This window comes from Leucoraja erinacea, chromosome 14 (genome assembly GCF_028641065.1).
Source record: "Leucoraja erinacea ecotype New England chromosome 14, Leri_hhj_1, whole genome shotgun sequence".
Taxonomy (NCBI): Eukaryota; Metazoa; Chordata; class Chondrichthyes; order Rajiformes; family Rajidae; genus Leucoraja; species Leucoraja erinaceus.
In genome coordinates, this window is record NC_073390.1 from 22,730,970 (window position 1) to 22,742,176 (window position 11,207).

Genomic DNA, 11,207 nt, shown 5'->3' on the forward strand with positions numbered 1-11,207 from the left:
TGGTTAAATTGTCCCTGGTGTGTAGGATAGTGCTAGTGCATAATGTGATCACTGCCCAGCACGAACTTGGTGGGTTGAAGAGCTTGTTTCCGCACTTTATCTCTATACTAAACTAAAACTAAACTGTGTAGTAATGTTACCTTATATTAGGTACCTGAGTCTCAAAATGGAGATTGGTCACATAACATTTTTACTCGGATAAACTGCTAAACCAAGAGTCATATGAATTCCAGTGTGAACTTAAAATCTTTAGCAAGAACTAGACACTGGAAGGAAATTTCGCAGCAATTGAGCTACAGGGTAAGTTTTTAATTATATTTACCATTGATAATCCTTACACTAAAACAGAAATGCATTATACGTTGTTTCTTCATGATGTACTGTGATGCAGTGATGCTTTTGGTTGCATTTACAGTCAGTTATTCAGAGCCGTCCACAATATTTCCACATCGCCTGCTTGCGTAATGAAGTCCCATACTCCTGTATACAATACAAATCCAGAGCACACCATGATAAAATCATAAAGGTTCTGGAGCAGGTTCAAAATATTTAACAACATCAGACAAGGAAACCTCAAGGAAACAGCACCTCAATTTTCATTTATTCACTACACAATCCTTTTGAGTTCAATTTGAGACCTCACTATTCCCATTTTATAAGTTGACAGTTAAATGGAATAGATTGTGCATTTATTCTCCCACCCCGGTTATTCCTTCTTCTGCCGCTCCTGCTCCCGCTGGGCAGAAACTTGAAAGGGCGCACCAACAGACTCTGGAGCAGAGTCTTCCCCTCTGTGGTCAGGCTTCTGAATCACCCTTCCATAAGCTATGGTACTGTCCGATTCACTACCTCTTTGAGGACATTGGACTTTGTCTTTGGAACTGATGTGCTGCAATACTGAAACTAAATGCCGCTCTCTGTGTCATCCTCTTTAATCTAGTTTAGTTTAGTTTAGTTTTGTTCAGTTAAGTTTAGTTCATTATTGTCAAGTGTGCTAAGGTACAGTGAAAAGTATTTTTTTCGCATGCTATCCAGTCAGGGAAAAGACTGTACATGATTACAATTAATCCATCCACAGTGTACAGATACGGGATACGGGAATAATGTTTAGTGCAAGATAAAGTCCAGTAAAGTCCAATTAAAGTCCGATTATCGTCCAAGGGTCTCAAATGAGGTAGTTGATAGATGAGGACAACTCTCTAGTTGATGATAGCACGGTTCAGTTGCCTGATAGCAGCTATATCTATAATACTCGAGTTTGACGATTATATTTATGTATAGTATTATCTGACTTGACTGCAGAGCATACAAAACATAGCTTTTTACTGTACCTCGGTGCACATAGCTTTAATAAACCTGAACCTAAGCCTGGATGCCGCTGTCTTTGTTAGTGATCTCTCATTTTATCTTTCAAGAAATTATAATTTATCCAGATCTACGGAGCGAATTGTTTTACCTCCTGCTGTGCCCTGATGGTCAGGAGAAGATGTAGTAAACTACCACGGAGCACCCAACGATCCACCCAAGCAGGAGAAGGGCCGGGACAATGTAGCGTTGATCTGGAAAAACACAAGATCAAAGCATCATTTACAAAATCCATCCATCTGTGCATCTCACTTGTACACCTGCTCCACAGCCAACAATGGACCAGCATTTGATCAGACTTTACTGGCTTTATTGTGCACTAAATGCTATTCACGTTATTCCTTTATCTTGTATTTGTAGACTGTGGACGGCTCGATTTTGTAATCATGTATTGTCTTTTCACTGACAGGATTTTCACTGTACCTCGGTGCATGTGACAATAAACTAAACTCAACTCAACTCAAATTGTGCGCTCCTTGACCATCAGTGCCAGTTCTGATTGAATCTGTGCCTTTTCACACCTCTCCCTCTCCCCCGACTCTCAGTCTGAAGAAGGGTCTCGACCCAAAACGCCACCTATTCCTTTTTCTCCAGAGATGCTGCCTGACCGGCTGAGTTACTCTAGCATTTTGTGTCTATCTATCAAACTTGTACAACTCAGCAACCGACATGCAGTCAGAAATAGACATACAGAGCACAGAAACAGGCTGTTCGATCCATTGAATATGTAGTGAGCATCATCATCCGCTTGTACTAATCATAGAAGGTAGATTGGTACAGCACAGGAATAGGCCCTTTGATCATCGAGTCTTTGCTGGACATCAAGCATCTACACACTAATCATAGACCATAGAACACTGAGGCACAGGAAAAGGACTTCCGGCCACAATGTTAAGGCTGGACATGATACCACGTTAAACTAATTTCCTCTGCCTCCACGTGATCCATATCCTTCCCTTCCTTGCATATCCACGTGCCTATCCAAAAATCACCTTCATATCTGCCTCTACCACCATTCCTGGCAGTGTGTTCCAGCCACTTACCACCCTCTGTGTAAACAAAAACGCCCACACATCTCCTTTAAACTTATTCCCTCTCACCTTAAAGCTGTGCCATCTAGCCATTGATATTTCCACCCTGGGAGAAAGGTTCTGACTGTCCACCCTATCTATATCTCATGTAATTTTACATATTTTTATAAGGTCACCGGTCAGCCTCCGATGCTCCAGACAGTGGCACAGTGGTAGAGTCGCTGCGTTACAGCGCCAGGCATCAGGGTTTGATCTTAACTACGGGTGTTGTTTGAATGGAGTTTATATGTTTTCCTTGTGACCGCGTGGGTTTCCTCCAGGTGCTCTGCTTTCCTCCCACATATTAAAGACGTGCAGGTTTGTAGGTTAATTGGCCTCTGTAAATTATCCCGAGTGTGTAGGATAGAACTAATGTATGAGTGATCTTCGGTCGGCGTGGATGCTGAGGACCAAAGGGCCTATTTCCACGCAGTTCCATCTCTAAACTAAACTAAACTAAACATTTTTTTTTTGCTCCTCTCACCTTAAAGCTATGCCCTCTAGTCTTAGACATTTCCATCCTGGTAAAAAGGTTCCAACTGTCCACCCATCTAACTTTCACTCATCATATCAGTCAGCGTCTGCAGATAGCAGCTCTCTGCTCTCTCTCAGTGTAGCCCAGTCTATCACACAGACCAGACGCCCATATTGACTCCATATACACTTCACGTTCATACACACTTCATCTCCGGAAGTGGCGACGCTGCCCCTGCAGTTGCGGCTCGCCTTCAGTCCATCTGTCTTTTCTTTTTTTGTTTTCTTTTGCCTTGTTAGATGTATGTTTTAGTTTATTTTTAGTTGTGTATGTATGGGGGGTGGGGGAAACTTGTTTTTACCTCTTCCTTCAAGGGGATGCGACCTTTTCTTTGTCGTGTCTCCGTCTCCGTCTGCGCTGAGGCCTAATCGTGAAGCTGGCGGCCTCCAACTGGAACTGACCTCGAGGCTCCGGAGGCAGAGCCTGTGGACTCACCATCGCGAAGCTGGCCGACTTCGGGGCTGTGGTGGCGCTGTGGCTGTGGCCCGACTTCAGGGCCTCAGAGGCTTCGGCCGCGGGCCCAGTGGACGACAACATCGGGAGCTCGCAGGTCCCAGGTTGGTGACCGATTCTCCGGAGCTCCCGCAACAACAGCTTCGTCCGCTGGACTGGACAGTGGCAGCTTCATCCACCCCGGGCCGCGGAGTTTGAATCGGCTCATTCGCGGAGCTTGTATTCGGCCGCGGGACTTACCATCACCCGGCGGGGGGCACAACATCGAAAGCCTGGATCGCCTCAACGCAGAGGGAGAACAAGCAAGGAAGAGATAAGACTTTAAGATGTTTTGCCTTCCATCACAGTGAGGAGGTGCCTGGAGATTCATTGTGATGGATGGTTTGTGTTAAACTGTGTTCATTGTGTGTTCTGTTACTTATTTTCGGTATGACTGCAAGTTACGCAATTTCGTTCAAACTAAAAGTTTGAATGACAATAAAGGAAACTCAACTCAACTCAACGTTGTCTCGGAAAAGCGGCCAACATAATCAAAGACTTGTCCCACCCTGGTCATTTCTTCGTCTCCCTGCTCCCATCCGGCAGAAGGTACAGAAGTTTGAAAGCACGCACCATCAGACTCAGGAACAGCTTCGCACCCCTCTTTTATTAGTCCTTCCATAAACTGGGATACTGTCCAATTCATCTCTATACCATTGAGGACATTGTACTTTGTCTATGAAAGTGATGTGCCACAATGCTTGAGAAGTATATTCTGCACTCTGTATCTTCCCATTTGCTCTATCTATTGTACTTACATTTGACAATTGTATTTACGTATGTTATTTTCTGATTTGATTGGATTGCATTCAAAACAAAGCTTTTTGCCGTACCTCTAAATGTGACAATAATAAACCTAAACCTAAAGCAGAAAGGTCTCTGAACATGAATTCTTTCTCCACTGATGCTGCCTGACCTGCTGAGTATTTCCACCATTTCTATTTTATTTCACATTTCCATTAACTGCAGCAGTTGGCTTTTAAATTAGTTCAGTTCAGATTTCAGAGATAAAGCATCGCCCTTCGACCCACCGTGTCCACGCCGATCAGCGATCCCCATTCTATCCTACATGAGTTCTATCGTACATAATGGGGACAATTTAACCAAAGCCAATTCATCTACAAACCTGCATGTCTTTGGAGTGTGGGAGTACCTGGAGAAAACCCATGCAGTCACAGGGAGAATGTGTAAATTTCATACAGACAGCACCAGTTGACAGGATCGAACCTGTGTCTCTGATGCTGTGACTCTACCACTGCACTACTATATTGATTAATCTCATCAGGCCATCGAGCGAGAGATAGCTATTGGCCAAGATATTCTGCTCTCCACCAAAGAGATGGAGCATTGGTTGAACATCTCATCCAAAAGTTGCCATTTCTGGCATTCCCCACAACGTTTGTCTGGAGTTTATTGCTTACGTCTCTGGAGTGAGACTCAAACATGCCGTGTCAGGCCTGAGATTGGGACTTACTAAGAGACAGCAGACACCACAAAAGCAAAACAACCAGAAAATAACAACCACGCAGGATGTAAAGCCACTGCCACCGCCCTCTCACCAATTTCACGCTGTCTAGCAAGCCACAATTACCCCATGCAGTTTAAAATTAGTCTACCTTCCCCCATCGCAGACCTCACTTCACTCAGTAGTCCAACATCATTCTATCTAATGGTTAATATTGCAAGCAGCGGATCTTCAGACTTTAGACATTAGAGATGTAGCGTGGAAACAGGCCCTTCGGCCCAGGGAGTCCGCACCGACCATCGATCACCCATATAGTTCTATCCTACATATTAGGAACCATTTTTTGCAGAAGGTAATTAACCTACAAACCTGCATGTCATTGGGATATGGGGGGAAACCGGAGGGCCCAGAGGAATCCCAGGCAGTCATAGGGAGAACATACAAACACCGTACAGAGAGCACCCATAGTCCAAATTGAACCCGGGTCCCTGATGTTGTAAGGCAGCACCACTGTGCCTCCTTGCCACCCATATTCTTGTCATATTCTGCAAATGATCAATACTCAATAGTTGTTTATTATCACATGTTCCGAGGTTCAGTGAAATTATTTTTTTACACTTAGTGTTATTTTTTTTACACTTAATGCAAGCAAACAATATCTGTACATGTGATAATAGACAATCTTTGCCCAATGACCATTGATCGTTAGCAGAATATGATAAGGATCTGCTTCTTGTAATATTAACGATTAGACAGAATACTTATATTAAAGGAAACGATTATCTTCAAGGAGCAGACTGAGAATAGGATCACAAAGAAGACAGCTACTCACCAAATTGTCCCATTATTTTAGCTTCGGGTTTGAATGAAGTTGTAACCATTTGTCGACTCAGGTCCACTGGTCACCGTGGCTTCTTTAAATAGAGCAGCTTCTGTATTGAGATACGTTCAGTGGCCACTGTCTGGATCAATGCTGCAGCCTTACACAGTGAGAGTCAACTACAACTAACCCATTTCATTTCCGCCTCAGTCCAGAATCGCCCCGTTCAACACTGTACAGACTAAAGCTATTTCAAAGAGGAGGTGGGGCCGCACATCACAATAGGTGGATATTTTGGGACATTTTTGGCACCACTATGTATTCTTTTTTTATAAACCCATCCAGTTGTATTTTGACTCATTGATTGAAACAAACAGCAGGAAAACGAGGCCTTTGGCCCACCACGGACACGCCGATCATCGATCACTCGTTCTCCCTAGTTCTATATTATCCCACTTTCTCATCCACTCCATACAGCAGCGCTTCTTAAACTGGTGAATGGTTCACCCAAGGGCGAATGAAATTATTTTGGGGTGAATTAAACTAGAGGGGTGATTGAAGGGTTAATTACTTAATTTATTCAGATATTTATATATTTTGTTCCATACTTTAAAAAAGCCGTTGCCATTACAGCTCTTATTGGTTTTAATGGCAGTGGAACTGGAAATTTGATATGTTTTTTCTCTCTACCTATGGTTTTCTAATTTCAAAGTAGCAGGATATTTCCCAAATTGACTGCAATATAACCTTTTAGGGAAGACCGGGCTAGCTAGTGGGATCATAAATGTATAAATGGCAACACTGGAGGATCGCCTTAGGCAACTGTTGAACTGTAACTTTACTTCGTGTTGCTAATTTACATACTCCATGTTTTTTTTAGCTAGTTTTCCAAGAAAAAAACGGCGGTAATCAGAGCCCGAACGGGTAAGATGGGGCTAAAGCCCAGTGTATAGACGTTGGAATGGGTTTTTTTAATCATTCTAATAGAATGATTTTTCACTCCTTGCTTTCTATATATATTTTTAGGATGTTCAAATAGTTGAATAAAATAAACACTTAAGAAATTAGTTAATTTATGTTTTTTGCTCATGTGACAAAATTAATTAGATGTAAAATTATACACAAGGAACGTACAATAATACGAAAATTACTAAAAAACAGAAGAAAGTTTAGTCGAGGGTGAAGGAAATTTTGTGATAAAGACTCAAGGGAGAATGACACTGATATAGTTTAAGAAGCACTGCCCTACACAGTAGGGGCAATTTACAGAGAGCCAGTTCATCTACAAACCCGCACGTCTTTGGGATGTTGGAGGAAACCGGAGCACCCGAGTAAACCCACGCGGTCAAGGGGAGAAGGTGCAAACTCCACGTACAGACAGCCCCCGAGATCAGGATCGAACCAGGGTCTCCCGTGCTGTGAGGCAGCAGCTCTACCAGCTGCGTCATTATATCGCCACAATCGCGTGATTGTAAATTGGTCTATGTAGTTGTTTGTGGAGTTTGCACATTCTCCACGTGAACGCAGAGGCTTTTATCGTGTGCTCCAGTTTTAATTCACATCCCAAATACGTTTGGGTTTGTAGGTTAATTGGCCTCCGTAAAATTACCCCTAGTGTGTAGGGAGCAAATACTAAAGGGGGATACCATGGAACTCGTGTGAACGGGTGATCAACATTAGGTGTGCAAGGGCTTGTTCCATGCTTTATCTCAGGTGAAATACAGGTGACAATAAAATGCATTGAGCTTTATGGGGACAATAAACTCCACTGTCAGAGTGAGGCCACATGCAAATTGGAGGAACAGCACCTTATATTTTGCTTGGGCAGCTTACAATCCAACGGTATGAACATTAATTGCTCTAATTTCAAGTAATTCCTGCATTTCCTCCATCCCCCACCCTAGCCACCCTACCAGCTCCACTGTTCGCATCTTGTATTCCCGTCCTTAGCCACATCCTCCCCAGCCAACAATGGACTCCACCCTTCCTTAGGTCATCTGTTGCCAGCCCCATTTTGTTCTTGCCTTCTCTATCTTTCAGTCTGAAGAAGGGTCTCGACCCGAAACGCCATCCATTCCTTCCATTCAGAGATGCTGCCTGACCCGTTGAGTTATTCCAGCATTTTGTGTCTATCTAAAGTGCTTTGAAATATGACACTGTTTGTAGCCTCAGCCCGACCATCACTTAGCTGTTGTGAAGAAATGCAAACCGCACCCTCTTGCTCCCACTGCTAACATTTATTCCTTAATACCCACTAACAAGAAGATCCTGAATTATCCAGTCATTATCACATCACTGATACTGGAAGCTTGCTCGCCACAAATGGATTGAGGATAATTCTACATTAAATATTGGACAGGCCACCTTGTCTATAAAGTGCTTCGGGTAGTTGGAAGCCCATGAACAATGTAGGAAGTTTGCAAATATTTCTTTCAACCACTGTCCTTTCTGTATCCAACAGTGAAAGTGCAAATCTGAATTGATTCGTTAACGTGTCAGGAACACTATGCCGGAGGTTTTGCCAGCTGCCAAAGAATGATCCCTTGATCCCGCTGTACATTGTGGGGAGCTATATTAGGAAGCCGGGCTTGACAGAAGGTCAGTGCATTCACTGGAGACTGACGTTGAGGGGGAGTCATGCCATCTGGAATTTCGAGAAGTGGCTGATTTGCACAGGCCAACCATGACCTTGAAATGCACCATGTCTGAAAGTCACCCAGTGCAGCACGGCCTGGCACTGCCAACTACAAATGGCACCTGATAGCACGGCACGATGGCACAGCTGGGAGACATGCTGCCTCACAGTGCCAGAGACCCGGGTTCAATCCTGGCCTCGGCTGCTATCTGTATGGAATTTGCACGTTCTCCCTGAGACCCCGTGGGTCTTCTCTGGGTGCTCTGGTTTCCTCCCACATTCCAAAGATGTACTGGATTGTAGGTTAATTGGCTTTTGTAAATTGTAAATTATCCCTCGTGTGTGGGATAGTGCTGGTGTAAGTGGTGATCGTGGATTCAGTGGGACAAAGGGCCCCTTTCTATGCTATATCTCAATATCCAATGATGTTGCTTGACCTGCTGAGTTACTCTAGAATTCTGCATCTTACCACGGTACATATGTTTAAGGTGAGAGCACAAAGATTTAATAGGAACCTGAGTGGTAATTTCTTCAATCAGATGGTGGTGGGTATATGGGACGATCTCCCAGAAGAACTAGTTAAGGCAGGTACTATAAAACGTTTAGAAAGCACTTGGACAGGTACATGGATGGGAAAGGTTGAGAGGGTTATAGGCTAAACTCAGGCAAATGGGAACAGCGTAGATGGGGCATCTTGGTCGGCTTGGACGAGTTGTGCCGAAGGGCCTGTTTCCACTCTATGACTATTCACCACTCTCTGAGGCCATTTGTGTTCCTGTGCGTTGGAAATGCTGCACCAAGCCATGAATTCTCAGTTGGTAGCGATGGTTAATTGATTGAAAGATACAGCATGGAATCAGGCCCTTCAGCCCATCGAGTCCATTCAGACCATCAATCACCTGTTCACTCTAGTTCTATGTTATCCCACTTTCTCATCCAATCCCTACACAATAGGGGCAGTTTACAGAGGGCCGATTAACCTACAAACCCGCACGTCTTTGGGATGAGGGAGGAAACTGGAGCACCCGGAGGAAACCCACGCGGTCACAGGGAGAACGTGCACACTCCAGACAGCACCCGAGATCAGGTTCGAACCCAGGTGTCTAGTGCCGTGAGGCAGCGGCTCTACCAGCTGCACCACCATGCTGTCCTTTAGCTACATAAATAGTTTCAGCGATGTGACTGCAGAATCATAAGGTAAGTGCAGATATAAACAGAGAAACATAGAAAATAGGTGCAGGAGTGGGGTATTTGGCACTTCGAGCCAACACCGCCATCCAATATGATCGTGGCTATTCATCCAAAATCATTATCCCGTTCCTGCTTCCTCCCCATATCCCTTGATTCTGTTTGCCCTAAGAGCTATGTCTAACTCTATCTTGAATACATCAAGATGAGGGAGGTTATTCAAGTCTTCTACAGTTATGGAGTCATACAGCATGGAAACAGGCCCTTTGGCCCAACTTGCCCACGCCGACCAATATGCCCCATCTACACTAGCCTGCCTACTTTTGTCTCACGTCCCACTAAACCTATCTTATCCATGTCCCTGTCTAAATATTTCTTAAACATTGTGATGGTGCATGACTCAGCAGCAGCTCCAGCTGTTCAATACACCAGCAGCTTGTTCCATACACCCACCACCCACTGTGCAGAAATGTTGCCTCTCAAGGTCCTATCCCCTCTCACCTTAAATCTATGTCCTATGGTTCTTGATTCCTCTACTCTGGATAAAAAAACTGCATTTCCCCTATCTGTTCTTCTTATGCTCTTATACACGTATCTTGTAGCTCATCCAAAAATAATAGTTTAACAGGATGAATGCTTACACAACGTGAGAAGCTATTCAACAAATGACCACATATTGATTGAAAGTCTTCCTCTTTCCCTTTTACAAGTTTATCAAGCTGCCTGAATCAATGGTGTCGATGTAGAGATGATCGAAAGCGTTAGGTTTCTCGTTGTAAATATTAACATTTTGGAAATACAAGGACGATGGAGATGCTGGTTTATACAAATAGAAAAAGACACAAAGTGCTGGAGTAACTCAGCAGGTCAGGTAGTATCTGTGGAGAACATGGATAGGCAACGTTTCAGGTCGAGACCGTTCTTCAGACAAGTGTGGGCTCGCCAATGCCGAGTTAAACTGCAACATAACATCCCTATTTCTACACTCAATGCCCTTACTGATGAAAGCCAGCATTCCAAGGGCATCCTTTTCCATGCTGTGGTGGGACTGTCTCACTGAATAGTGTTACCCTGCAACTTGTGTATCACCAGCAACTTGTTCTGGACCAGCCATATCGAAGCAATGGCCAAGAAAGCACACCAATGCCTCTTCTTCCTTAGAAGGCTTAGCAAAATTGACATGTCCCAACAACTCTCACCAACTTCTACAGATGTAGAAAGCATTTTACTGGGATGCCTCCAAGAACGCAAGAAATTTGCAGAGCATTGTGACACAGCCCAGGTCATCACACAAACCAACCTCCCTTCCAATGACTACACCTACACCTCAGCAAGGCCACCAGCATAATCAAGTTTCACCCCGGTCACCCCCTCTTATTCCCTCACCCATCAGGCAAGAGGTACAGAAGTGTGAAAACTCCTCCAGATTCAGGGACACCAACCAGTGAATGGTCTTGATCTACCCTCTACCTCTTTGGAGACCCTTGGACAATCTTGAATCGGACTTTATGGGCTTTATCTTGCACTAAATGTTATTCCCTTTATCCTGCATCTGTACACTGTAGGCGGCTTGATTGTAATCATATATAGCCTTTCCGCTGATTCCACAGCATGTTACAAAAAAGCTTTTCACTGTA

The 11,207-nt window shown here is 44.0% G+C and overlaps 1 protein-coding gene across 1 annotated transcript; it reads right to left on the reverse strand.

The window, feature by feature from the left end:
• Nucleotides 1-294: 294 nt before the first annotated feature.
• On the reverse strand, nt 295-5,971 carry LOC129703386 (sarcoplasmic/endoplasmic reticulum calcium ATPase regulator DWORF-like). Its single transcript, XM_055645773.1, has 3 exons — nt 5,760-5,971; nt 1,457-1,559; nt 295-480 (listed from the first exon to the last, which is right to left on the reverse strand). Exons 1-2 carry the CDS (start codon nt 5,806-5,808, stop codon nt 1,477-1,479), a joined length of 132 nt encoding a protein of 43 aa, XP_055501748.1. The 5' UTR covers nt 5,809-5,971; the 3' UTR covers nt 295-480; nt 1,457-1,476.
• Between the last annotated feature and the right edge of the window lie 5,236 nt (nt 5,972-11,207).

Coding starts and splice junctions, on each gene's coding strand:
- LOC129703386 (XM_055645773.1), bottom strand. CDS start 5,808: ATGGTTACAACTTCATTCAAACCCGAAGCTAAAATAATGGGACAATTT. Junction 1,560..5,759: donor TAAAATAATGGGACAATTTG/GTGAGTAGCTGT, acceptor GTGTTTTTCCAG/ATCAACGCTACATTGTCCCG.